Source organism: Erinaceus europaeus, chromosome 1, assembly GCF_950295315.1.
Source record: "Erinaceus europaeus chromosome 1, mEriEur2.1, whole genome shotgun sequence".
Classification (NCBI taxonomy): domain Eukaryota; kingdom Metazoa; phylum Chordata; class Mammalia; order Eulipotyphla; family Erinaceidae; genus Erinaceus; species Erinaceus europaeus.
The window spans coordinates 139,974,843-139,999,765 of NC_080162.1; the positions used below are offsets into that span (position 1 = coordinate 139,974,843).

General features: G+C 35.4%; 1 protein-coding gene and 1 non-coding gene across 40 annotated transcripts in view; one reads left to right on the plus strand and one right to left on the minus strand.

The window, feature by feature from the left end:
• RIMS2 (regulating synaptic membrane exocytosis 2) overlaps positions 1-24,923 on the minus strand; it is a 570,974-nt gene that overhangs the window by 195,629 nt on the left and 350,422 nt on the right. For 25 of the 39 annotated variants that reach the window (XM_060196165.1, XM_060196141.1, XM_060196045.1 and 22 more), the window contains 4 exons: positions 16,148-16,216; positions 14,032-14,101; positions 10,936-11,052; positions 2,335-2,400 (listed from right to left, as the gene is read on the minus strand). In XM_060196165.1, coding sequence (XP_060052148.1) covers positions 2,335-2,400; positions 10,936-11,052; positions 14,032-14,101; positions 16,148-16,216 — 322 coding nt within the window. The remainder of the gene's footprint in view (positions 1-2,334; positions 2,401-10,935; positions 11,053-14,031; positions 14,102-16,147; positions 16,217-24,923) is intronic. The other 14 variants (XM_060196148.1, XM_060196088.1, XM_060196047.1 and 11 more) reach the window with 1 other exon arrangement.
• On the plus strand, positions 4,368-4,493 carry LOC132542849 (small nucleolar RNA SNORD22). Its single transcript, XR_009553818.1, has one exon. It is a non-coding gene; the product is annotated as a small nucleolar RNA SNORD22 (small nucleolar RNA).

A 24,923-nucleotide genomic window follows, 5' to 3' on the forward strand; every position in this document is an offset into this window, starting at 1 on the left:
ACTCATCCAATCATTCAGTACATTTTTACTGAGTTAATATTATATGACAGGTACTATAGCACATTTTATAAATGTTGGTCAAAGCCATAAAGATAATAAGATAAGAAAATATTTGATTAAAAAGCTGAGGACACAAGAAATAGGAAACAAGTGAAGGAGGCAGAGGAGCACTAAAAGACAGAAGGAGAACCAGGATAGTACTACACTAGAGAATTGCTAAGAAGGCAAAGGCTTCGGAAGCAAAGGCGCAACAAGGGAAAGTTGGCAAATAAATTACCATGGAGAACACAGCATAAAATGCAAGGGCTAGATTCAGGGCTCAAATTTTAGACAGTTAAAACTTAGGATGTGAAGAAGTGGAGGAAATATATTTACAAATATACTCAATACTTGAGACTATAAATTAAGAACATAGTCTCAGAAAGAGTACCTTGAAGGTGTAGAAACATAGAGAAAAGGGGATTTCTTAAGAACTTAAACAGCAATTTGAGCTGAAACAAAAGCATTCTAGTAAGAGAAAATTAAGATAAAAATTTTAAAAATTAATGGAGGAAATGCCAGAAAATTAAGAGAGGCTATAGACAGAAACACAAATTGATTAGTTGTGGTGAAGACAACAATACTTGGAGGGAACAAGAAGACTGCTGAAAATGCAAACAAATTAAGGCAAAGGGAGGTTATCTCATTAAGTGTGATTGCTAGAATGTTCTCACGTTATTAGAGGATCTCAGTAAGACTTTTTCAGATAGGACATCTTTAAGAAAATAACGTAGATTCCACTCAGGAATCTTATCCTCTTGTAATTACCATAGTATTGTCAAAATGCTTTCTCTAATTAGAACGGTACTTTTCAAAATATATCAGTTGTGTGTTCGTGACATTGTACTAAACATAGCTGCCTTCCAAAATAGGCCAAGTATACTGAAATCAGGAATTTGCATATGAAATTGATAAGCAACCTAATCAACTGATCAGGACCTGACTCTGCCTACATTGGTGAAATGAAAGAATAAGTAATATGAAATAGATAATCTACTTATTGACAAATAAGTTGAGGCAAATAACAGAGTGCCAACAACTAAGAGAGTGCATGATTTTAATATACATTAATATGAAGAAATACCAGAGGAAATATAATCAGTAGTGTCTTGTTCATGTTACCTATATACCTTTAAAAAGGCCTTAGACAACTAATAATAGGATTGTCAGTAATAGGATTGCTTTTGCTTGATTTTCTAAGTTAAGTGTGAGGTCATTACAGCTAAAAACTAGTCAGTAGATAGCAATAATAAGAATAAAAGACATAACAAAAATGCTTTGATTAAAAAAATATAGAAAAGAGACTGATAAAATGCAAAATTTAGAAAACAGTATTACAAAAACTACAATGAAAGACAACCTAAAAATATTAAGAGTTTATTGTTGATGTTTTCTTTATTTCCATTCCATATTCATCTGTAAGAATTTAATCTTTAGGAATCTGCCCATCAACTTTAATTACTTTTTTCTAAATTCTATTATTATCTAGTCTAAATTAATTAATACCATAATAGTGGTCACATGTAACCTAAACCATTTTGAAATAATAAGGATGTATAATTCCTTATTGGTACTAGCCAACTTCACATATTATAATTTCTGTTCTCTTCTCTGCATAAAGGACCTCAGTGTTGTTACTAACATGGTCAAAATACCGAAAAGTACATTTAGTCATAGAAACTACAAAGATTGGAGGCTTTATCTCTTTTCTCTTCTCCTTAATCCCTTCTTCTATTAAATGCCTAGAAATGGACTTTCCCTTTAATATGCAGCAGAGAGTAAAGATGAAGAATGACATGCTCCATGAGTACAGGTATTAATCAATACAGGATCACTGACTATGACCAAGAAGTTGATCACAGTCACCTTTGACATGATAGCCATAAACAACTGAGTTAAACTACTTCATATACTGACTTCTCTACTCTAGATGAGGTAGGAAACCAGGTTAAGATCTATACAAATCAATCAATAGTCTAAATATCTAATTATGAACTATGTTCAGGAAGGTGTGCACCCAAGTAAAATTGATTTTAAAATACTGCTATTAAATCTCCTAGGTAAAAAGAGCTCAGTATAATTCCTAGCCAACTAACTGTTTAGAGATGATTCTAGCTAAAGAAAAGCTCTGTTTTTGATAACCTGCTAAAGAGTTTATAAGTTTCTCATTTTATAAAAATTCAGTTACATATGTCATTAATATCACTGTACATATGCATCAAAACTGAAATGCATTGTATCATTAGACAAGCACATGCAGTTCTACACACAGATTCAATTTTAAGAAGAATATACCTGCCATCTCTGTGATGATGCTCAAGGCTCTGACTGTATCTGGATCGAGGTAGAGTAAGAAAATGACTGCAAGCATGGCAGAAACAAGAACAAAAATGAGATTCAGGGAAGAAAAGAAAAGTGCTATACTTTTATTCTTAAAAGTAAGACTAAAAAATATAAGCAGGTAGTAAGCAAAGCAAATGAAGAGGGTTAATTAAAGACGTGCTTCTTCCTTGTAATGTCCATAGTAATAAGGCTGTACGTACTAAAGGTAAAAATAAATATTAATTATTCCAAAGGAAAACAAAAATGTGAAAAAAAACTTAAGCAAATCATATTTCAAGGTAAGAATTCATTGATTATCACACAGACATCATCAGCACCACCTTGTAAAATGTATACAGATCAGATGCTAACCTATTTTCAGAGAGGAACGTTAAAAAGAGAAAGTATAATAAAATAACCAGAAATTTTATGAAGAAAATAAGAGGTAATTAAAAAATTATTTTATTGCTGCTATGGTATCTCTGGGACTCTGCTTGCATGACAAATCTACCATTCCTGGAGGCCCGTTTTCATTAAATAGGAAAAGGGGAAATTTAGAGTAGAAAGGGAGAGAAAGACACCTTCAGACCTACTTCTTGCAAAGCTTCCCCGTTGCAGGTGGGAAGCAGAGGTTTGAACCCACATCCATGCACATGGTCAAGTGTGTGCTCAAAAGTGCTATCTATGCCTGTACCACTGCCTAACTTGACACAATTTCTAAGATGTATACGACTTAAAAGACTTTAGAAGGTCACTGTTTCTAGTTTAATAGTTAAGAATTACGAATAACTAACAGGGTTGTAAAAATTGTATTTAGAAAAAAGTGATGTGAAAAGTTGTATTTTTTATTGAATTTACTGTATATTATCCATTTCCCATTAACTATACTTGTTAAATGTTTACTACATAAAACTGACTCTGCTACATACGTTTCGTGCTTCACAACTTCTTATGTCATAAAAGCAGCATACTGACTTATTTACCTATCTATGATTGACTCTCTTCTTTGCATAGCATTAAATTTAATCTTAATACTTTCTTTTTTATATTTATTTATTTTCCCTTCTGTTGCCCCTGTTGTAGTTATTATGTTTTCTGTCATTGATGTCATCATCCATTGTTAGATAGGACAGACAGAAATGGAGAGAGGAGGAGAAGATAGAGAGGGGGAGAGAAAGATAGATACCTGCAGACCTGCTTCACCACCTGTGACGACGTGACTCCCCTGCAGGTGGGGAGCCGGAGGCTTGAATCGGGATCGCTACGCCAGTCCTTGTGCTTTGTGCCACATGCACTTAACCCTCTGTGCTATCGCTCGACTCCCAATCTTAATACTTTCTAAAGGTTTCCACGCACTTAATGGCAAAACACTTACTTTATGACAGATAATACAGTCAGTAAAAAAAAAAAAAAAAAGAAAACCAAATGGAAAGGTCAGTGTGAGATACAGGAATATATGTTATTAGAAGATTTCTCTTTATTTTTTCTGTTATTAACCTGTTCCATACTTAGATGATTATTTATCCAATCCTGGAGAGCCCTGAAAAAATTAGATGATTTCTTTTCACCTGTAGCAAATGTTCCTTAAAATGGCCTGTAGATTAACTACAACTTTCAATCTGCATATCCTGTCATTTATCACATCCCACACCATCATACTTCATTTAGGGAGCCCAACTACCCAAGCATCTCCAAATATATCACATGCTTCACTGGGTCTCAGAGTTTGGTCTTTTTCCTCACTGTCAAGAATGTCCACCACCTCACATTCCCAGCTCTACTTCGTGCTGGGCAAAATTCCTTTCTATCTTTAAATTCAATTTCTCTTTGAAGTTTCTTTTTTAATAGACCCAAACAAGCAATTTTTGCCCTAATCTGTTATAATATTATGAGGGTGTGTGTGTGTGTGTGTGTGTGTGTGTGTGTGTGTGTGTGTGTGTGTGTGTGGTAATTCCTAAAAGGACACATTCAACCTAATTTAATTAAAAGAAAGGATAATAGGATAATACTGGTGAAGAAACACCCAAATGTCTTACCTCCTGTCCTAGCCCCAGAGCCTGCAAAGGTGAACCCACTGGGACTGGCTGGGGAAAAAGAGGAAATTCTGTTCCAGAAAGAACTGTCTGAGGGATTAGCTGTACTCTGCTGAATACATAAAAAGTAGTCATTTCCATCTAATAAGAACTTCACTGTCTCTCTGTACAGGACTTCCAGCCTTGGAGGATGCAGCTTTATACAATACAACCTGTCTGCATTGATTAACTCTCAATTCTAAATAAAATCTATTTAACATTGAAAATAAAATAAAATGAAATGAAGGATAATTCCTCACAAATTTAATTTTCTTTTTTTCCTTTTTTATTTTATTTTTTATATTACATAATTACATGTGGACAGGGGTTTGAATCCATGCCATTCCCACCACCAGAGTTCTGAATCTTCACTCTCCCCACTGCAATCCACCACAGTTCCCCTAAAGTTGTAGACATGGGCCAACCATCTTCTCTACAACTATCTGTCCACAGTTATACATAGTTGCCCCTTATTTTCTGATTCAATCCTCTGTTTTCCTCTAAGCCACTCATGACATCATAACTACCTCCCTATCTCCCTCTCCTTTTCTTTCTCTCTCACTCTGGGTGCTGATGGAGCTGAAATTTATTTTTATTATGTGTTTAGTTACTTAAAAAGAATCAATGTGGGAGTCAGGCAGTAACACAGTGGTTAAGCGTATGTGACACAAAGTGCAAGGACCAGCAGAAGGATTCCGGTTTGAGCCCCCAGCTCCCCACCTGCAGGGGAGTGGCTTCACAGGCAGTGAAGCAGGTCTGCAGGTGTCTATCTTTCTCTCCCCCTCTGTCTTCCCCTTCTCTCTCTGCCCTGTCCAACAATGACAACATCAGTAACAACCACAATAATAACTACAACAATAAAACAAGGGCAACAAAAGGGAATAAATAAATATTAATAAAAAATTTAAAAAAACACAGCAGTCTAAAAAAAGAATCAATGTGTCTCTGGAAATTGAATCAGTAGTCAGGTTCAGTTCATTAAATTGTAGTATTTTGATGTTTTTTTAATGTTTTAACCACCTTATGCCACAGCTGAAGAGTGATTTGGTCTCTCTCTTTCTGTCCTCTCTCACTCTACTACAACAATAAAAATACAGATGTTTAAAAAGATAAAGAATTTTGGACTTTTGGGCTGGAATGATAACTCAAGATAGGAATATGCCTTGTGACCCAGATTTGAATCCCAGCACTACAAGGAAGGTGGCTTTGGGGAAGCTACAGAACTGTGGACCCCCTCTGGACAAAAAACATTCCCAGAGTTGTGAAATTGTTCATACTCAGGGCCTGGTTATAAATAAATAAGCAAAGAAACAAAGAAAATTATTCTAGAATAGGTAAATGATATATCCAACTATAAAATATACTAACTGGTCATATACTGTACCAATTAATTATAAAGTGTAGAGATGCACTTTATACACTTTCTCTCTGTGAAAAATGTGGCCCCAGGAGCAGTGACCTTGTTCTGCCAAAACAAAAACAAGCCTATCAAAGGAAAAGATAAAATGGCTCATCCTCATGTACACTACAGCTTTTGAAAACTGTTTTCAACAATCTCAATACAAAATTTTTGCTCTTACAGTAATATTATTTTTTTCTTCTATTCATTTATTCTCTTTTGTTGCCCTTGTTTTATTGTTGTTGTTGTATAGGACAGAGAGAAATGAAGAGAGGAGGGGAAGACAGAGAGGGAGAGAGAAAGTTAGACACCTGCAGACGTACTTCACTGCCTGTGAAGCGACTCCCCTGCAGGTGGGGAGCCGGGGGCTTGAACCGGGATCCTTCCGCAGGTCCTTGTGCTTTGCACCAGTGCGCTTAACCCGATGCGCTACTGCCCAACTCCCTATTGTAATATTATTAATAGTTGTTACTTCATAGTTCCTAACTACACTAAGTATTATTTAATTGCTATAATATATTACTGAGGGGGCAGATAGCATAATGGTTTGCAAAGAGACTCTCATGCCTGAGGCTCCGAAGTTCCAGGATCAATCGTCACACAACCATAAACCAGAGCAGAGTAGTGCTCTAGTTAAAAATTATACATATATTTCTGAAATGTAGTATTATTTTGGTAAAGTAAACATTTGATTTTTATTTGTTTTCTCTACCCTTCACATTTTTCAGAGATGTGCAGGCTTTTAATTCTAAAATTATATATATATATATATATATATATATATAATCTGGCTCAAGGAAAATCATGTTATCATCTGTAGTGATTATCAGAGTAAAAACAGTAATGAGAATAAAAGAAAAGAGAGATGCCAATTATAATTCATCATTTTTAACTAATTTGTTAAAGTAAAATATCTACAATTACTTCTAAATAACCTATTTTATTTTTAAGACAGGATAGTGTTATCATTAGTGATAACACTATGAATTATGAAGTATGTAGAGTGAGATGTGCAGAGGAATAAAATAAAAACTCAATCAAATTTGGATCTATAATTATTTTTATATTATACCTATAAAATAAAGTTAAGGGAGCCGGTGGTGACACACTTGGGAAAATCATACACATTACCATGCAGGAGTATCAGGGTTCAGGTCTCTGTCCTCATCTTCAAGGGGGAAGCTTCATAAACTGTAGAGCAGTGCTACAGCTGTCTCATTTTCTTTCTCCCTTTCTCACCTCATTCTCTCTCTGTCTCTATCAGATATAGAGAGAGAGACAGACAGGAGAGAAAGAGAGAGAGAGACACGGAAAGGCAAACCCAAAAGTGGAACTATAGTGTCATGCAAGCACACAGCCCCAGCAATAGTCCTGGTGGCAATAAATAAATAAATAAATAAATCGTTATGAATCCTATAGCATCTTTCTTGAACCACTTAAGTTTAACCAGGAATTACATGTTAATGTTAAATAATATAACTTCTTTCCCCATGTATTTAGTGGGAGAGTCACTATCATACACAATCTTCAAATATGTTTTCAAATATTTTTCATTTTTATGCACTAGGTCTTTTAAGTAGGGTGTGTGTGCCTGTGTGTGTCATTTACTCTGTTTCTTGCCTAAATAAACAAGCCTATTTTTCAATGTCCAAAATTCTCTATAAGATTTTCAAATACCTAAATTGTTGATACTTTGTTTTTCCTATTTATTTAACAGGATAATGAACTTTAAATTATTTTCTAAACCAAAAGATCCTATTATGGTTGGGGAGACAGCATAATGCTTATGCAAAAGATTTTCATGCATTAGGCTCTGAAGTCCAAGATTCAATCCCTTTGTACTATAAGCCAAAACTATAGAGTGTCTGATCATTTTTGATTAATTAATATTTTAAAAGATCTTTTTTAAAACATTAAGGGTAAGTCACATTGAGTATCACTAAGCAAAGAGAACCACTGTTAAACCAGTGACCTTAAGTTGGCTCTAATATCCTAGCTTTATAGATGAAGCAAGAATCTAAGAGGATAACTTTTTTCAAAAGTTATATACATAGCAAGAAATTAAAAACTTAAATTCAAGGACAATTCCAATTGGTTCAAATACCTAAGAAAATTTAAACTGAATAAAATGCTATTTCAGTCCAGCAGGTCACTTTTATTGGCAAGAAAGGCTACTCAAAATACTAAGATTTGTTTATATTATATCAAAGGAAATTCTCTTTTGTTGTTTTGCTTTTAACTATCCTTTGAAGTTAAGTGAATCTGCAGTACTAAGTATTATAAGGGAACAATTTCACCTCTCATCAGAATATAGATGAGCATACTACATACCCATCACTTAAGTGCCAACAGTCCCCACGCACTGTGGCACCTGACAATCTACCCTACTCCTCTCACCATGTGACCTCAGTGCTGACCCCTAATCTAAGGATTTAGCTACAATGTTAATTACCTTAACATCTACACTGGATGAAGATTCACTGTATGGATTCCAGAATATGCTTACCTTCTAAATGAATTCGCAATTCCTTAAAATGTATTTTTATTAAAAATATATAAGATGATGAATGTGCAGAGCTGGGGAAAAAGTATAATGCTTATGCAAAAAAAAAAAAAAAAAAACTTTCTTGTTTGAGGCTCTAAGTTCCCAAATTCAGACCCTAGCACCACAACAAGCTAGTGCTGAGCAGTGCTCTGGTCTCTTTCTCACTCTGTATCTCTCTTATTAAAAACTACATATATAATATGTTTTAAAAGAATAACGTTAAGAGCCCATTTCTTAATAAAGTGATAACTATTTTTAAGTTCCTCATGATGATTACACAGATAACACAAAAATGTTAGAAATAGTTTCATATTTCTACTTTAATGAAATTCTACTATTTTCTCTTTTTCCCCAACCCTCCCTGAAATTCTACTTTAAGAAAAAAATAATTTAAAGCTGTTCACAATTAAGAGAATATATAATCTAGCAGTTTAGAGCACTCTAAAGGTAGTTATGAAACTACATAGGTCAATTTTCTCCAAAATTCCAAATACATTCACCAGTTACCACTAAACTAAAATATTCATAGCTAATGACACTGCATTTATGACTTTAGTAGCTAACACCAAGGATTAGTCACCAGGGATTGAATAGTAAGTTTTGTGTCATCAGCTCTAGGTCCAAATTATGATTAAAATATTATGTGTTTGATATGATACAACTTTTTGTTGTTGTTGTTTTTGATTATAATTCTAGGGGCTACTTTATTCCATCATTCTCTGGAATGTTTAGACTACAGTGTCTTCTGAGAATTTATATAGCTCATTTTACATTAAAAGGACTTTAAAAAATATATTTATTTTCTTTTGTTGCCCTTGTTTTATTGTCATAGTTATTGTTATTATTGTCATCATTGTTGGATAGGACAGAGAGAAATGAGAGAGGAGGGGAAGACAGAGAGGGGGAAAGAAAGAAAGATACATGCAGACCTGCTTCACCACTTATGAAGTGACATCCCTGCAGGTGTTGAGCCAGGGGCTTGAACCACGATCCTTATGCCGGTCCTTGCGCTTTGAGCTACCTGCGCTTAACCCACAGCGCTACTGCCCAACTCCTAAAAGGACATTTTTTTAATTTTAACATAAATTGAAGGATCTAAGGTTACTTCAGACTTGTGTTTCATCATTTTGTTAAAATGTCAATGAATAAGGACTTTGTGGATCAACATATAAACAGTTTTTGGAAATGATGCAATTCATTAAGATTCCATCAATTAACAAAAATATTCAACCAATCTAATGTAACTTCTTCTAACACCTAATGAAATACAGCTACTGGATTCAAATATATCTGTTTTTCTCTTATATTGTACTTGATGAACATCAAATATTATAGCTAGTGCATCCATAATTACTCCCTCCAGACACAGATCACTATGAAAAATTCAAGCAAATTTGAAAGACGTATTACCCTCCATTTAAGACCAATATAGACATTAGTTTCATTACTTCCTAGTTTCTCCTTAAGTCTCAAACACAAACACCAATAAATACCTGTTTAATAAAATTAAAGACAAGGTATTTTCTATCATTGGAAATTTGCACTAAATCACATTTTAGAATTTTAAGAATTAATCATAATATTAATTTAAAGGAAATAATTAAGTGTATAAATATTCACAGAAACTTCTCATATTAGTGCATTAAAAAAACCTTACTGGTTTATTTGAAAATTGGCTTAGTATGCATACAATGAGATCCTAAATTCCCTCATTTTATCACAATATTATTTGAAAAGTAAATGAAGTTTTCTTTCCTAATTCTTATCTCAAACACATCTGAAAATGTGAAGAAAATATCAAAGCCTTTTTATTTTCTATGTACACAAGCCATGAATTAAGTTAACCAATTTTTTTAACTGAAAGAAAATTAGTAGTAATTATTGTAATAGTCATTACATTACTGTCACTATTACTACTATTACATTATTATATTACACTATTACACTATTACATTACAATGCTTACTAATAAGATACTAATTAGTCTTATAACCTTATTAGTAAGCATTGTAATGTACCATGTTACCTCCAAGTATTCCACAGTTAGCAGGTCAAATTCAGAGAATTATTCCAAATACAGAAATCAACAAACATGATTCTTTAATATGATTAAAAGGTTTACTGAAAGCTACAAGGAGAAATCCTCTTCATAAATCAGTATTTGTCTTTTAAATAAACAAAGATTAGTTTAATACTTATATCTACAGATTCCCTGGTGAATGTAAAAGAATCTGAAATCTAATATCATGAGTTTTTACATATAAAAATCAGTTAATATAAAGTAAAATCAATACAGCATCTTGTATTCATTATGATTGCCATAATAAACTAACATGTAAACTCACTAACTGGCCTGATTTCACAAAGGACCAAAGCTGCAAGAATAAGATGATTTTAGTTCTTTCCTTACAAATGTGCCAGTTTTAGAATGAATATAGGAATTTTAATGGAAATGTACAGTTTTAGAAACTGAGATAAGAAACACTCCAGTTCAGAATGAAAACATTTTGGTGCACTATCAATTATAAAAATGTCTGAAAGTACTCAGTCATATTTACCTGTCTCTGTCTGGAGAGTAATGGTCATCCATGACATGGTGTCTATCCATCCGGCTAATTGTATTATAATGCCCAGTAGTAGAGCGTGTCCCTCGAAGTCCCTGCTCCACATTTCGACTGAAAGAGCAAAGCCACTAAATAACTTACTAAACCATAATCACATGATACACTAAAAAATGGGGGGATGTTAATAAAGAGAAGAGAAAGAGAGCAACTACAGTAATGTTAAGTTCAAGCTTTTAGTTTTGCTTTGACTGCACCTCTGGCTTTTTTTTTTTTTTTTAGTATTTTTTAAATTTTAATCTTTATTTATTATTGTATAGAGATAGAGAGAAATTGAGAGGAGTGGAGGAGATAGAGAGGGAGAGGAAGACAGAGAGACACCTGCAGCCCTACTTCACCACTTGTGAAGCTTTCCCTCTACAGGTGGGGACAGGGGGTTGAACCTGGGACCTTGTGCCCTGTAATGTGTGCACTTAACCAGGTGCACCACTGCCTGGCCCCAACCTCTGGCTAATGTTAACACATTTCAACGGAATGTTGTAATGAAGTTAGAAAACTGTTGCTATAACAAAGACAGTATAGAAAACTAAGGCAACATCAATGAGGATAAAAGACTACCAGAACTATTCGGGGTTTATTCACAGGTCTTTTAGAATGAGAGTGGATGACATATAAAGGAAGAAAAGATTTATGTAGAGAAAAATTATCTCAGGGACCAGGTGGTGGCATACCCAGTTGAAAGTACACATTACTATGCTTAAGGACAGGGGTTCAAGCCTCTTCTCCCCACCTGCATGAAGGATACTTCGAAATGGTGATGCAGGTCTGCAAGTGTCTTTTGCTCTCCCTCTCTCTTTACCCTTCCCCTCTCAATTTCTCTCTGTCCTATAAAAAAAAAATTAAAGGAGAAAAGTGGGTTCAGCACTTTATTGGTGCCCACATATTTTTGTCATAGCACCAAAGAGCTTTAATTTGTAACTTATTCATCATGCACTAGCCATGACCTTCACTTTGGATATTCCCAGATATTCTTACTTTGCTATAGCAACTAGGATGGAATCTTTTTTTTTTCACTAATTATACATGTGTGCTAATCAACTAGGGATCAGTTGCAAATGGAAAGTATGTCATTAGGAAGATCTCTGTTAGCTAGCACAAAAAATTCCAGATGCAAACTTTGCATAATAATTTTAACAAAAGAACAGGCAATATTGAGCACACTGAACACTATATTAGACAACCAAGTGAGTGACCACCTGGCACAAAACAACTCCTTTCCCAAGCAACTTGTTTTTTCCTACTCTATAAAAGAAGTCTAAGCCCTAGATAAAGTGCAATTTTAAATATTTTATTAGTGATTTAATATTTATTTTAAAAATAGTGAAATAACAGGGGTATAACTCTACACTATTCCCACCACCAGAGTTCTGTGTCCCCATTCTCTTCATTGGAAACTGCAATAGTTCCCCCAAGATCACAGACATGGGTTGACAATTATTTCTACAACTCTCTATTTTTATATATATTTGCCCATTTTTCTTTGGTCTTGCCTTCTCTTCCTAAGTAACACTCACACCTGCTACTCCTTCTGAATGTCCTTCCTTTTTCCTCCTGAGTGAGACGTTTTTTTGAAGAATCGAATCTACCATATTCTCATGTTGCTAGCACCTGAATAAATCAATTTTTCTCTCACCAAACAATGCCTCTTGAATTTTGACTTCTGAGTGGTGAGCATCTGAACTCTGGCAGCTGATAACTGACTGGTACACTGTATTTTATGGATAATGACTGCCATGTTTTTAAAATCTAAAATGAATCATTTATAATTGATCAAAGATTTTTTTAAGCTACCATTCTTAGTTGGGTTAGTTACACAGTTCCCTTTGATGATAGAATAAATATTTTCTGTGAGCATCTATCTTGTTTACTTCTGACAGGGTTATCGCTGGTCTATTGCACAACTCCTGGTGGCCTTTTGAGAAAAAGAGACACCTGCAGCACAGCTTCACCACTCATGAAGTTTCTCCCTGCAGGTGAGGATGAAAGGCTTGAACTTAGGCCCCTGAGCATGGTAATGTGTGTATCCTGTTGGGTGTGGCACTGTCTGATAAATCTGCAAGTTTCTCCTATAGGCTTTCTATTCCATACAGCTGAATCTTCTTTAAGACTCATCCCTGTTTCCTTCCTCCCTCCTTTTCTCTCCCTTCTGCTCCCCTCCACTTCCACCTTCCTTGCTGCCAGGGCTTTTTATATCTACATGATTTGAACACTCCAGGGGGAATTCATTTTTGTTTCCTTTCAGTATTAGAGAGATAAACATAGGAAGGGAGAGACAAAGAGAAGAGAAACATCACAGCATGAATCATCCACTCATGAAGCTTCCTCTGAGCATGGTATTCCTATGTAGTTCTGAAGACTTGAATCCATGTCTTTCTGCATTACATAGTGTGTTTCACTGGGAGAGCCATCTTTTCTTCCCCACCCATTTACTGTTTCTTAATGCATTCAATTAATCTTCCTTTGTATAAGTTAAATATTTCTCTTCATTTTTCTAACCAGAAAAAGCTTAATTTCTTGCAGTCGTAAATTCAAAATATAGTTCTCAGACTTTAGATTTCAGATAGTAAATATTAATATTCTATTGCTAAGTTCATCACATGTAAGAAATTATATTTCAAAAGATTTTTTAGAGTCACTTCACAAGCGGTGAAGCAGGTCTGTAGGTGTCTATCTCCTCTTTCTGTCTTTCCCTCTTCCCTCCATTTCTCTCTGTCCTATCCAACAAGGACATCAATAACAACAAAAATAATAGCAACAGCAATACAACAACAAGGGGAAAAAAAGGGAATAAATAAATATTAAAAAAAGATTTTTTAATATTCTTGGCCCCACTCATAACCTTAAATCTTTTTTAATCACCTAAAACTAACTTTCTAAACTTAATATATGAGATTTCTTTTTAAATTACTTGTCTTAATTAAGTGAAACCTAAAAAGTGCTTAATATTCTTATAAATTCTATATCTAGGGACCAGGTGGTGGCACATCGTTGAGCACATGTTACAATGTGAATAATATGTGCATGTTTTCTTACCTTTGTGGAGGAGGGGCATTGGGAGACCATGATCGAATCCTTCCTATTGCATCTGCCCGATGAGGAGACCCTGTTGGTGAACAATGGTTTGATGACATTACTTGTTCTGGCACTGATAATGCTGAACTTTGAAGATCTCTACCAATGTGTCTATAATCTAAATGCAGAAAGATTAACATTATAATTATCTACACACTGAGCCCTTTTATATTTTGCACTTGCTGAAAAATGTTAAATTGTGATGTTAGTGTGCTTTTAATATATTAAATATAAGAATGCTGTGGTATATGTATACACATAACAGAATACTACTCAGCTGCTTAAACTGATGAAGTAATTTCATTTGCCTCATCTTGTAGGGAATGTGAAGGAACCATGTAAAGTGACGTAAGTCAAAAGGAGAAGGAAAAATACCATATAATCACACTTATACATGGAACATAAGAAACAGGTTCAGAAAGGGAAAACAAAAAATGGTGGATGGCACCAAAGCAAAGAGAAAGGAGAGGGTAGAAGGCAGTGGGGTCCTGGTACATGATGGTGGGAAAGGGCCTAAGTTGGGGGTGAGAGTGTTTTGTAGACAACTATCACAGGGATGAGAAATATGCCAACAATTGTATTTTAAGCCATTAGGTCTCCAATAAAATGATCTTTAAAAATACTAAATGTAATGTGTAATTCTAAGACAAAATAATATTTTGTAAACACTTAAAAAGGAATGGAAAATAGTCAAGTATTTAGCTAATGTGCTAAAGGTGCTGTATGTAGCAGATAAAGTTAAACTTTTAAATAAAATTCAAGGTTTTCAATAAAAAAAAAAAAACCTAAGCTTTTTTTTTATTTAAATCCATTCTGGCCAACAAAATAGCATACCCAGACAGTGTGCCTGCTTTGTCATGTACATGATACAGTTTTGAGCCTTGTCCCCACAATGGAATAAGCTTCTGTGCTATGCTGGTTTTTGTTTGTTTTTAATCAGAGTTCTGATCAGCTCTGGCTTATACTGATTCTGGGTATTGAACAGGGGCATTGGAATCTCAGGAATGAAATTCTTTTTGCATAATCATTATGCTATCTTCCCAATCTTGTAGTCAGCCTATCAGTCTGTCTTGTCTAACTGTCCATCCATTAATCAGCCCAGAGCTGAAACCTGAGGATAAAATCCACCTCTTCGGGGGTCGGGCTGTAGCGCAGCGGGTTAAGCGCAGGTGGCGCAAAGCACAAGGACCGGCATAAGGATCCCGGTTAGAACCCCGGCTCCCCACCTGTAGGGGAGTCGCTTCACAAGTGGTGAAACAGGTCTGCAGGTGTCTTATCTTTCTCTCCCCTCTCTGTCTTCCCCTCCTCTCTCCATTTCTCTCTGTCCTATCCAACAATGACAACAACAATAATAGCTACAACAATAAAACAACAAGGGCAACAAAAGGGAATAAATAAATATAAAAAAATTTTTTTTAATCCACCTCTTCAATAATACTCAATAATTATAATATTCTAAATTACCAAGCTCACAAAAGTTCCAAATACATAAGTTAACTCTTAAAAAGATAAGCAGTGGGAGCCGGGCTTTAGCGCAGCGGGTTAAGCACAGGTGGCGCTAAGTGCAAGGACCAGCATGACAATCCCGGTTCGAGCCCCCGGCTCCCCACCTGCAGGGGAGTCGCTTCACAGGCGGTGAAGCAGATCTGCAGGTGTCTGTCTTTCTCTCCTCCTCTCTGTCTTCCCCTCCTCTCTCCATTTCTCTCTGTCCTATCCAACAACGACGACATCAACTACAACAACAACAACAAAAAGACAACAAGGGCAACAAAAGGGAAGATAAATAAATAAAATTACAAAAAAAATTAATAAAAAAAAGATAAGCAGTATTAGAAAGCACTGCAGATATCATCTGAAGTACCTATGTAAACTGTTGTTTTAGTGGAGCAGATCTGAGACACAACAGATCAAGGATAAAAAATGAGAAAATGGAAGAGAAAACAATAGTTTAATGACTGGCACATTTGAACAAAGTGTGTGGCACCCTTAAACAGACAAGTTACAAAACTCAAGCCACAGGGGTGGGGGGTGGGGGACTAACCATACAGTGTAAGTCCTATATGTGTGAAATTCTTACCTGATACCACACCAACTCCATCATCACAATCATAGTCAGAAACTTCACTGTCACTTATTCTCTTTGACCCTATAAAGCAAACATACAGCAGTGATTAGAATTTCTGATTCTTTAAAGAAAAAACAACAATCATGAGACTGAAAAAGGAAAAACAAAAGAACTTCAAATGTAAGACCTGAGAATGAAAAATGAAAAAATGTAGAGATAGATGATCATTTCTGATGAACTCACCATTACTTACTATACACATAAGTGTGAAAACAGAGATGATGAGTTGACTGTTTACACAAGAATTACCCTTGAAATATGAGTTCCTAATTGATTGAATTTTTAAAATATTAAAACCTGTGTATGTAGGTGTGAGATTTAATGCTGATTGATCAATTCGTGATTACTTTTTTTTTTTAATCAGAGTACTGCTCAGCTCTAAGTTTATTGTGGTGGGGAAGATTGTACCTGGGACTTTGGAGCCTCAGGCGAGAGAGTCTCTTTGCATAACCCTTATGCTAACTACACACTCTCTGGTTGATCAATTTTATCGACAAAATAGAGTCCCACTAGTTTTAGGTGCTTCCAGACAGTTAATTCTAGATAAATTTCAAAACAAGGTTATTTTCCAAGTCATCCCTGTGTCATTTCCTCACATACACGACTACGACTAGTAAATGAAATACAAATAAGTCCTGGAAAAGGATGACAGAGGACCTAGTGGGGTTGTATTGTTAATGTGGAAAACTGAGGAATGTTATACATGTACAAAAAAAAAGAAATATAAACAATTATTTTTTAAAGAGGAGTTTTTCTTTTAAATTACCTTTATTTATTTGATAGAGACAGCCAGAAATTGAGAGAAGTGGGGAGATAGAGAGGAGAGATACAGAGAGACACCTGCAACCCTGCTTAACCACTTGTGAAGCTTCCCTCCTCCAGGTAGGGACCAGGGGCTTGAACCTGGGCCCTCGTGCACTGGAATATGTGCTCTTAACTGTGTGTGCCACTGCCTGGCCCCGAAATACAAACAATTCTTTATTTCTCATACTCATAAAGAAATATAATTTAAGACATTATAAAATCTCTTTTCACTATTAATTTAGCTATTAGTACCTTGAGAAAAATGGAAGTAAATCATTATTTTTAATGCCTTATTTTATGTATTTTATTTTAATGAGAGGTACAGACCGAGAAACGCCAGAACTGCTCAGATCTGCTGTATAGTGGTGCTGGGGATGGAACCCAGGATCACAGAGCCTCAGGAATGAAATTCTTTTGCAGATCCATTATGGTGTTATCACTCATACAAAATGACTAATACATCTAAGTGTTGAATTTATCATGTATTCTAAGAAACTGTCTAAAGACAAAGAAGTGGTCATTACTATATTTCAAGAGCTTCAAGCATGTGTCTGCCTACAAAAGCAATCTATAATAACATTTTAATAGATTGAATTAAGTAGAGCCTTGATGACTAAACCAAATTACATCTTCATTCATAAAATAATCATTGATATAAGCATATTATAGTTTGTCTTTAGAACATTTTTTTCTGCTTTATCTGTCTCAGAAATGGACACATACGGCATAATATAGGCCTTTAATAAATGGTATTCTCTCCAATTAAATTTGTAGGAAAATTTTAAATTTGACGAATCAAATTTTCCTAAAGTTTAGAGGCCAAGAGGTGGCACACCCTGTTGATGGCATATGCTATCATGATCAAGGACCCAGGTCAAACTTCTGGTCCCCACCTCCAGGGAGGAAGCTTCACCAGTGATGAAGCTGTGCTGCAGGTCTCTCTTTCTCTCTCTCTCTCCCCCCTCCCCCTCTCCCTCTCTCTCTTCCTCCCCCTACCTAGCACCGCTCCCCTCTCAATTTCTCTCTGTACTATCAAATAAAAGACAAATACATCTATAAAAAATAGTAAAGTTTAGCTACTTATTGAAGTCACATTTTATCAAGGGAAGTCTCTATCATTTTTTTAATTTGCTTTTCCCCCCTTTTGTTGCCCTTGTTGTTTTATTGTTGTTGTAGTTTTTATTGTTGTTATTGATGTCATTGTTGTTGGACAGGACAGAGAGAAATGAAGAGAGAAGGAGAAGACAGAGGGGGAAAGAAAGACACCTGCAGACCTGTTTCACTGCCTGTGAAGTGACTCCCGTGCAGGTGGGGAGCCAGGGGCTTGAACCAGGATCCTTACGCTGGTCCTTGCGCTTTGCGCCATGTGCGCTTAACCTGCTGTACTAAACCTGCTGCGCTACCACCCTACTCACTACTACATTTTATTAAAGGCTAACTTTGAAAAAATGCATTTTAGAGTGAAAGTGTGCTTCTTTAAATTTTCAAATGTATATGTGTAATTCATCTTTTAAAATATTGACATAGGGGTTGGGTAGACAGCACAATGGTTATGTAAAAGACTTTCATGCTTCAGACTCCAAATCCTCAGGTTCAATCCCCAGCATCACCATAAGCCAGAACTAAGCAGAGGTCTGGTATTTTCTTTCTGTATCTCTCTCTTATTAAAATAAAATAAATCAAATATATATATTTAAATACTGATGAAGTAACACTGTAGTAGAAGAATGTCAGTATATGTCAAAACTCTAAATCTCTCAACAAATGAATTATCTAACAGTATATTAATAACTCATAAATGTTTTGTATATATTATCATGGAATAGAAATTGTGAGGTACAAAATTCTTTATCTGGCTGTCAGATTAAACTTGTTAGCTAAGTGATTTGATTCTTTATGCATCTTCTCTAAGTTTGGTTTACTGAGGTTTAAACTGGAATCTCAACAGTGATAAAGTCATCCTAACTCTGGTTTTACTGTATATATGTATTAAGATTACATCACTTATCTAAACATGTATAAAACTACTTCAGTGTAGAAAAACACACTTGAAAAATAATAAGAAGGAAACTTTCTCAGACTGATAAAGAATGTCTAAAAAAAGAACAAAAAAGCCAACATCGCAGCTATAAAATATTGAATGTGGTCCCTTAAGACAAGGAATACGTCAAGAATGCCCACTTTTGTCCTTTCCAATCAAGACTGAATTTGCATAACAATCACATATTGCAAAGTAAATAAATGAAAGACATACAGAATAGAAAGCAAGGAAACAATCTGAGCATGTAAATTTTGAATACTCAGGATTCATCAAGATCTCAGAATATAGTCAACATACAAAGTCAGTTGTACTTTATAGAGATAAGCAATCAATAACCTAAAGCTTAATTTCAAAAGCACTATTATGTACAAAAGTAAACAATTTAAACTTAAAAATACATTTAACAAAAAAAAATGTAAAAAACACATACAATCCAAACAACAAAACATGCCTATATTAGTTTTTAAAGGCAGTTACAATAAAACACCCCAGAATGGGTAGCTTAAATTAAGAGAAATACATTGTCTTAAGAGTTTTGGGGTGTTGAAGTACAGAGTATTAGCAGTGTTGTACTCTCTGGACAGATCCTTCCTCACGTCATTTAACTTCTGGAGTTTATCAGCAATCCAGGACATTCTCCCTCTTGCAGATGCATTACTAAAAACTAAATGATAGTCTTTTCCAGGAATGTGTTCATGTTGTCTTCCATCTATGAACATCTGTGTCTGAATCCAAACTTTCCCCTACTGTACCTAGCCTAATAACCTCAAAGCTGAAGATTTGATTATCTTTGTAAAAACTTCATATCCAGTTAAGGTCACATTTTGAGGTACTGGGAACCAAGACCTTAATATATAATTTGGTGTGAGCTGGGAACAAATTTGGTACATAATTTCCATCATAATAATGGTAATTATTGCCACCCATGAATTTAGGATACCTTTTACTTATTTAAATCTTCCTACAAATACCTCAGTCATATTTTGTGATTTTCAGAATGCAAGTTTGAAATGATTTTGTGAAATTTCTTCATAGGTATTTTAAGATTTTAAATTTTATCATGATTAAAATACTTTAACTTCTTTTTTCTATTTACAAAGTTAGTGGCTAGGAAATAAAATTAATTTTGATTAGTTCTAGGCTGGAGGATAGTGCACCAGGTTGAGCACACATAGTAATTTTGATGAGTTCCAGTAGCTTTTTCTGGAGTCTTTGGAATTATCTACAAAAAAGAATCACGTTGGGGAGTCGGGCGGTAGCGCAGCGGGTTAAGCGCAGGTGGCGCAAAGCACAAGGACCGGCATAAGGATCCCTGTTCGAACCCCAGCTCCCCACCTGCAGGGGAGTCGCTTCACAGGCGGTGAAACAGGTCTGCAGGTGTCTATCTTTCTCTCCTCCTCTCTGTCTTCCCCTCCTCTCTCCATTTCTCTCTGTCCTATCCAACAACAACAACAATAATAACTACAACAATAAAACAACAAGGGCAACAAAAGGGAATAAATAAAATAAATATTAAAAAAAAAAGAATCACGTTATCTGTGGTTAAGGAGGTTCCACTTCTTTTGAATTTCTTTCATTTCTATTTCTTGTTTTTTAAATAGAATTCGCAGTATACCATAGAAGTGAGATAAGCCAAAAGGAGAAAAATAAAAACTTAATGATCTCACTTATAGGTGAGAAATAAGGGCAGACAGGGGACACATAAAGTAGAACTTGGGCAGGGAATTGTGTATTGTACCAAAGCAAAGAACTCTGAGGAAGAAGTGTAAGGGAAGGAGTGAACAGAATCCTGTGACCCAGGGACCAGGTAGTGGCACACCTGGTTAAGTGTGCAAACATTACAGTGCACAAAGACCTTGGTTCAAGCCCTCCTGCTAGGGGGAAGCTTCAGAAGAGGTGAAGCAGGACTGCGGGTGCCTCTCTGTTTCTCTTTCTTACCCTCCCCTCTCAATTTCTGTCTGTCTCTATCTAGACAATAATAAAGAGAGGAGGGGAGTAGGGCAGGGGAGGGTAAAGGAGGGGAGGGGAGAGGAGAGGAGAGGAGGGGAGGAGAGGGCTAGGGAGAACCTTGAGGTATGAATAGTGAAGTAAAAGGATATGAGTTATGAGTGAGAGTGTTGCAAAGGACTTTCACAAGGAGATGAGAAATTGTACCCATGTGTCAACAAATGCACTGTAAATCATTAAAGCACAATAAAATGATTTAAAAAATTGGCAAAAGTAAACTTTCATTATAAAGTATAAAAACATTACATTTATATATTTCCATTCTCCCTTTCCCTTTTTCTCTCATATTGTTATATATTTTACTTTTATATTATATATATTGTAAACCTGTATTACTTTGCTGTTTGTTTTAGAAATCAATTGGACCTGAAACTTTTTTTTTAATAAAAACATCAAATCATTCATTTTCACCTGTGCAATTGCCATTTACGGTCTCCTTCATTCCTTCATGCACATCTGTAGGCCACTTATGGTGTTACTATTTTCTGACTTGAAAGACTTCAACATTTGTTGTAGAGCATATTTTCTGATGATTTTAACTAGTTTGTGTTTGAAGAAATCTGTAGCTCACATTTGCTTCCAAATAAAATTAAAATAGGTACAGAATTCTTCCTATCTTTAATTTGTTTAATTTATTGTCACTGTAGTTACTAGTGGAGCTTGGTGCCTGCATACAAATCCACTGCTCCTGGTATCCATTTTCTTTCTTTTTCTCTTCCTCCCCCTTCCTTCCTTCCTTCCTTCCTTCCTTCCTTCCTTCCTTCCTTCCTTCCTTCCTTCCTTCCTTCCTTCCTTTCTTCCTCTCTCTTACTTTCCTTTTCTTTCTCCTTTCTTTTTTCCTCCAAGAGAGACAAACAGAAAATGAGAGAGAAAGAGGAATAAAGAAGAATAGAAAGGGAGTCACCTACAGCAATGCTCCACCACTTGTGAAGCTTCCCTTCTGAAGGTGGGCTTGAACCCAGGTTCTTGTATATGGTAAAATGTGTGCGCTATGGGATGTATCACCACCCAGCCCTGGTACAAAGTTCTTGATAGACATTTTCATTTCATAACTGGCATTGTTTCCTATGAAAAATCATTGGTCATCCTTAACATCACTTGTCCATTATGTACTTGGTATCTTTCTCATGAAAGTTTAGAGAACCTCTATTGTTGTTAATTCTAATTTTTTAATAACCTCTAGTTATTGTTAGAACTTCTAATTATTGAACCAAGGGTCTTCCTCATGCACAATCCCACCAGATGGTACTACAGTCCAATTTTTTCATGCCATATACTTTCAAGATAGAGAGGGTTGGAGGAGAGACATCAAAGCACATTCTATTATTCAGACATTTCTTCTGATGGCTTCATGTAGTGCCAGGGATTAAACATTAGGCTTCACACCTGGTAAGGCAGGACTTCATATGACACTATCTCCTGGCAACTGTCTTAGTTATTCCTATTTATATTTATTGTATTGCAGTTAATTTGGCTTTCTGGTTAGTGGGTTTTCTAGATTTTTGTCAAACAAATAATTTTAAGATACAACGTATTTAAACGTTTTGTCCATTCCTTCCTCCTCTTCTGCAGAAACTTAAACTCATGACAGTATTAGGCAGCTCCAAGTAGTTCTTAGGTCACAGATAGTCTATTATTTTAAATTTTGTTTCTATTTCTTTTTCATTTTAGGTAGTTTCTATTATTGCATTTTCAAATTCACTAGTGATTTTTAACTGCAATGCTTATTGCAGTTAATCCCATTAAGTCTAATTTTTTAAGGCACTATAGTTTTCATTTCATTGAAATGAATTCTACTAACATTTCTACTCAACATATGAGATATAGCTTTGTAACTATTTAATATACTTGCCCACCTATTATAATATCTATAACAGTTTCTGCTTAGCTTGGAGATATATGAGCCTTGCTTTTTTCTTTCTTTCTTTTTTTTTTTTTCATGGCTAGCTTTTTTTTCTTTCTTGGCAGTGCTTTCCTGAAGCTTCATGACTACATGCTTCCACCAGTTATGACAGACAATATTTTGCTTCCTTTTTTTCCCCTCTTCCCTCCAGATAGAGAGTGGGAGGGAGGCAGAGAGAAAAGAGATACCACAGCACTTCTCTACGGCCCAGGAAGTTTCTTCTTTGCATAGTACTACCATGTGATGGCTAGAAGCTCAAATTTGGGTCCTTGCTTTTGGCAAAATGTAAGATCTACTGGATCTCCCCTACTAGGCTAGGAATTTTTTATTAGGTGTTGGCCATTGGGAATGGTTTTTATTTTATTAGGGAAATAACAGTTGTCACATTGGTACAGTTTTTCATCCTGTGACGGGTATCTGCACATCACTCTTTTTATTTTTAGAATTTTACTTATTTATTAATGTGAGAGAAAGAACCAGACATCACTCTGGTACACGTGCTGCTGGGGAATGAACTCAGGACCTCCTGCTTGAGAGTCCAATGCTTTATCAGTGCACCACCTCCCAGACCACTGCACATCACTCTTAAGCATACTTAGATTTGCCCCCACCATCATGCATTGGTGACACAAGGCCTACACATTACTCCCCCTCTCCCTCTTCTTCTCCCTCACCCATGCCTATGATCTTGTTACAAAAGGTACAATAGACCTTTTGTAGCAAGATCTTTTCACCTTGTGTTTTGACTTTCTCTCCTAGTTTTTCAAATTCAATCTATAAATGAGGTCATCTGGTATTCATTCTTCTCTTTCTAACTGTTTTCACTGAATATTTTACAGTACTGTGCATTGTAATTTATGTATATGTATATGTATATGTATATGTATCTATATTCCTGTATAAGTACCGTGTGCTGATTGCCTCCTTGGAGCTCCAGTATATATATTTCTTTATGTAGTCTTTATATTTAAACATTTATTTTACTTTTTAAAATATTTTATTTCGTTATTTTAGTGAGGGAGATATTGAAAGCAATAGAGGAAGACTAGTGCACAGCTCAGCTTTGATTTATGGTGGTCCTGAGGACTGAACTTTGGATCCGAGTCTCAAGCATGAAAGTCTTTTTTAGATAACCACTATACTGTCTCCTCAGCCTTTCTTTACATAGTCTTAAACTATCCTCTGCATGCAGTTGTGTTGTTCAGAAATATATGGGACATTTCACTTCCTGCTTTTAAAATAGTTAAATGTGACAGTGTTCTAGGTCTAATCATTCTCCATGACTGGTGCTAGAAATTTCTAAGTACACAAAAACACTTGTAACTTGATGTCTTCCAGGGTCACTAAAAAACAAACAAACAACAACAACAAAAAAAACAGATTGTCTTTTCAGGCACTACTATGACCTCTAATCCTTTGGGTGATTTCCACCCCAACCCCACCCACCATTGAGAAAGAACTTCTGCAGGTTTTTGAGGCTCTTTCTAGATAGTTTTCTCCTTGGTTATACACTGTTCTGTGAATTCCAGCCTGCCTAATCTCACCAAGCTCTCAGTTCCATCTCCTTAAGGGAGTCCAGTTAATTGCTCTCCATGCTGTGTGCAGGAACAACTTTTTGAAGTGGTAAAATTAGAGCTATTTTATTCAACTTATTTTTCCCCTTCACCTAGTAATTACTATCCTTAGTTGTGTGACATCAAATGTTCTTTTGATGTTCTTTAAGATTTATTTGTTTTCATGAGATGCAGAGTTGGAAAAAGAGAAACCAAGTTACCACTCAGCTTTGACATAAAATGGTGCTAGGGATTGAACCTGCACCCTCTGGGGCCTCAGGCAAGCATGTCTGGTACACTCCTATTGCTGTACCATCCTAATTCTGATGTCCAGTTTTATTCAAACATTGCTTAAAAGAGTTATTAGTTTATGTTGTTTTAATAGAATAGTAAATCCAGTGCTTTTTTACTCCAAGTTAG